Raw genomic sequence first — 3,698 nt, 5'->3', positions numbered from 1 at the left:
TCAGTCGACATTGTTGATATGTACACATCTTTCTGGCATTCTTGCAAGACTGGGTCTCTGGATATAACTACGGGGAGAAGCAGAACTAGTTATGATTAAAGCCTCCTGATCCAACGTCGAAGGATTGTGAGGCTTGAATTTTGCCATTGCCATGAGCTCTTCCACCGCGTGTACCACGTGCTCAAGCCTCGCTACGATCTCCACCACCAACCACGCAAACGTAGCCAATGGAAGTGCTTCTCCAAATTCAACGCCGTGTCTCAGCATTAACCTCTTCTCGTCACTACCTTCTCCATGCCATGATCTTCTTCTCGTCGCCCACCTTACCTCCTCCTCTCTATTTTCATTCTGAAGTACGATTTTCTGACTCAGCATTCTTGTTGTTGAATGCAGTAAGAGCTTTGGTTGAGAATTCAAGGAAACTTGAAGATCCTCCAGTGTATGTTGAACTTCTTCCAATATTGGCTCGAAGTCATATATTCTCATTTGTTCGATGCAGCTTGACAGCTCTACCAGTAAATTGGCTGCTTTGTGGGCGACGTTGGTGCATGGCTTCTTCAATGGTGAACGAAGGGAATGAGGGGCCTGAAACGTATGCAAAACAAAAATTCATCAGCTATAGTGCATGCATTGAAGATAATTTGTAAATTTAAGGTAATGATACCAAATGAGGAAATGCATACGAATATACCTCGATTTCAGATCGAAGGCATCCGTGCAAGGCCACAATAGGATAAGCGAGAGCTTCACTCCAATTTTCACATACTGCTACCATGGATGCCGACATCGAAATAGACTGTGCCTTGGCTCCCACCTAGCAAATGCTTCCTGCAATTAACATGTACAATCACTGCTTTCAGACGATCCATTTAACATTCTTTAATGTCAAAAGTTGTCATGGCTACCACTTAATTAGTTTCTTCTAATAACTATATATTTTTATGGTTTACCAAAGAATCGTCGGTAGCCTTTGAGTCTAGCACAGACTTGTATCCTCTGTGTATAATATCTTCTGACTCATCTTCCACCTTCTCATCAGTACGATATCCGCTGAAATATTCATCCACATATCCTAACATCAAATATATCATGCCCATTACATTAGTCAGATATTTTAACAAGTTAATCTACCGAACTGATAACAAGCCACACCAATCAAAGCGTACTAGTAGTTCATCTGTAACAGCCCATTGCGAAAAACACAAATTTTACGCTGAAGAAAACGTTACGTTTTCATCACAATCAAAACAAGGATTTCTAACCTCAATTGTTTTCGTTTGATTTTCTTACCCTGCAGAGATTTCCCCAAGCCTTGTAACTTCCTGACAGTGGAATTGTGAAGATCCTCGCCAGCCCAAGAGGGGAAGATGAGCAGAATTACAACCAAACACACTCCACATCCGATGAGTATGGTGGCGAAGCGTTCGTATGCCATGCGCGATATATTCTCCACTCGATATCCAGAGACCGTTATCATGCTGAATGTGAGCAGGAATATAAGCACTGCATAGTCAAATTTATTCTTGAGGGAACGAAAGAAATGGGCATACGTGGTAGCCGCTCCTGCAAAATGAGTGTAGCGGAGTACTAATTGAGATTTGGTGAATGCAACAAGGTGATTCCAAGAGAGCACAAAAACTCACCCACGATGAAGAGGGAAGATCCCACTACAAACGCCTTTCCTCGCACTACCTTCTCTGACACGTGGCAAACGAGGAAGGCAAGAAATGCAGCCACCATGGTTCAATTCCTCTGTTGAGGCCTTTCTTCATGGTAGCCCCTGCTCAAGCAGCAACAACAGCCATTCTAAATGTTAGTCGATTAGGGTGAAAAAGATGGTTGCGTGGGAAACAATCGAACAAGGGGTAAATTAAATTAAACTAACTCATACCCGCAGAGAATTCGAGAACGACAACGACAATCATGACTGCCCAAATTGCATGGTTACCAAATCCCACCCTGCGAAATAATCGATCCCACAGAAATAACAGCGAAACCGATGACAATGCCAACCCAACTTTTATAGCATGCGTAATCCTTCTGGGATCCTCTCTTCCAACATCCATTATGTTTCTACACCACCCCATCAAAACATTGCTTATATTTAACCAAATTTTTCTTAGAAATCCCTCATTTCGAGACTCATTGTAGCTAATTTCTTCATTAGACGTACTGATGTTAGTTCTGCATTCGCCGCTGCCAAGAGATGCCATGGTACACAAAATTGATTCAATCAAATTTCAGATACAAGAGTTTAAATTTCAAAAAGAGGAGATCCAGCCAACCTGATTTATAATGTAATTTAATCTTGGTCTGAACAGTTACACGAGCGCTCAAAAACTCCGAACACCCTGGCTAAAATCTTGGAGCACCTTGTAAATGAGCTCAATTGTAGTAAGGAAGCAGATCTTATAAATTCTGAGGATTGAGAAAACCGTTCATTTCTTCTTGTGGTTGCCTTACAAGATGGAAGAGAAAAAACTTGGCTTCTCGAATGAATCGGCCTTTGCATTTAAAAACTCGGCTTCTCGAATGAATGGGCCTTTGCATTTCTTGTTTTAATAATGGCAGACATAATACTTGTCACGGAGAGGGAGAGGGAGATGATTGAGTTACTTTATTTTCATTGTCACGGAGATAATACTTGTGAATTCTGGGTGGGTGATCTTGTATCTCCGGTTCTTTTTTGGTGAATTGTAATTCTAGATTATTAATCATTAATAGAAAAGGCTATTATAAAATTTTTTTAAAAAAATTATTTTTATATGCAAATATATAGTCTTATAAAATTTAAACGTCTTTCATTGAAAGTTATTATAGGGAGATTTTATATTATCATTTTTTCTAAATAAGAATATATATTAATTTTAAATTTTAAATTCCATTCTATGGATTGTTCTTTTCGAAATTTGGATGAAATTGTATGATTTCTTTTTCTTTTTTCTTACTTTATGTATGATGGATAATAGACTTTATTCTACCATGTAAGCCAAGAATGGCTTATAAAGTGGGATCAAGTAAGGGACTTTAGATTTAATAATTATCAAGTGATAGATTCTTGATTACAAGAATCTTTAAAGAGTAATATCTATTACTTTTAGATTTTATTGGATGATTTTTTTCCTAGGTGTTCAATATCAAATTTCATGATCTGTCATTTGTCTTGTCATATTTCCCATTTCTAATATTGGATGAGATAGTTTTTGCAAAAACCTTACAAAATTAAATCTATAAATAATATATGCAACCAATAGCTAGATCGTAGGTTTTGATTGTTTTTCTACTACTTCGAGATATAGTATTTGAATATTTTTATTAATATTTTATAAAAATATAAATACATAATTAAAATAAATTTTCAGTTTAAATCTTAAAAGAATTACTTTAGTCTAAATTAATCTAAATAATAGTTGATTATATTCTTAACAATCCAAGATAATATAGTCCAACTTCATTCGATTAATTTGAAGGCGTTATATGATTTATTATGCCTAAGAAGGCAATCATCCCCTTACCATCAAATATTATTATGTGGCTAAAGGAGTTTCATATTTGATGTCACATTTATTATTTATAACACTAGCATTCCAAAATGGGCGACTAGCCAAGTGAGAACAACCATAGTGAAGGAAACACTATCACCTGACAGATAGCTCACTGACCCAAATAAAAAACAGCAAATTAGCTGCACATTATCA

At 37.0% G+C, this 3,698-nt stretch overlaps 1 protein-coding gene across 1 annotated transcript; it reads right to left on the bottom strand.

Moving 5' to 3' along the window:
• Positions 1 to 2,213, bottom strand: LOC149563401 (aluminum-activated malate transporter 14-like). The gene is made up of 7 exons (XM_089828161.1): positions 1,892 to 2,213; positions 1,703 to 1,780; positions 1,291 to 1,587; positions 1,132 to 1,177; positions 951 to 1,050; positions 692 to 814; positions 1 to 585 (listed from the first exon to the last, which is right to left on the bottom strand). The coding sequence occupies exons 1-7, from the start codon at positions 2,211 to 2,213 to the stop codon at positions 1 to 3; spliced, it is 1,551 nt and encodes a 516-aa protein (XP_089684287.1).
• Positions 2,214 to 3,698: the final 1,485 nt, after the last annotated feature.

This window comes from Cupressus sempervirens, chromosome 4 (genome assembly GCF_028749045.1).
Source record: "Cupressus sempervirens isolate cs-2001-9-10 chromosome 4, ASM2874904v1, whole genome shotgun sequence".
Classification (NCBI taxonomy): Eukaryota; Viridiplantae; Streptophyta; class Pinopsida; order Cupressales; family Cupressaceae; genus Cupressus; species Cupressus sempervirens.
This window is presented reverse-complemented; position numbering and strand designations above follow the sequence as displayed.

What these genes read in the sequence shown, in the direction of transcription:
- LOC149563401 (XM_089828161.1), bottom strand. Translation starts at nt 2,213, where the DNA reads ATGGCATCTCTTGGCAGCGGCGAATGCAGAACTAACATCAGTACGTCT. An exon ending in CTTGGGGAAATCTCTGCAGG is followed by an intron (nt 1,178 to 1,290) that starts GTAAGAAAATCA and finishes GGGCTGTTACAG; the next exon opens with ATGAACTACTAGTACGCTTT. An exon ending in GCCTTCGATCTGAAATCGAG is followed by an intron (nt 586 to 691) that starts GTATATTCGTAT and finishes CATACGTTTCAG; the next exon opens with GCCCCTCATTCCCTTCGTTC.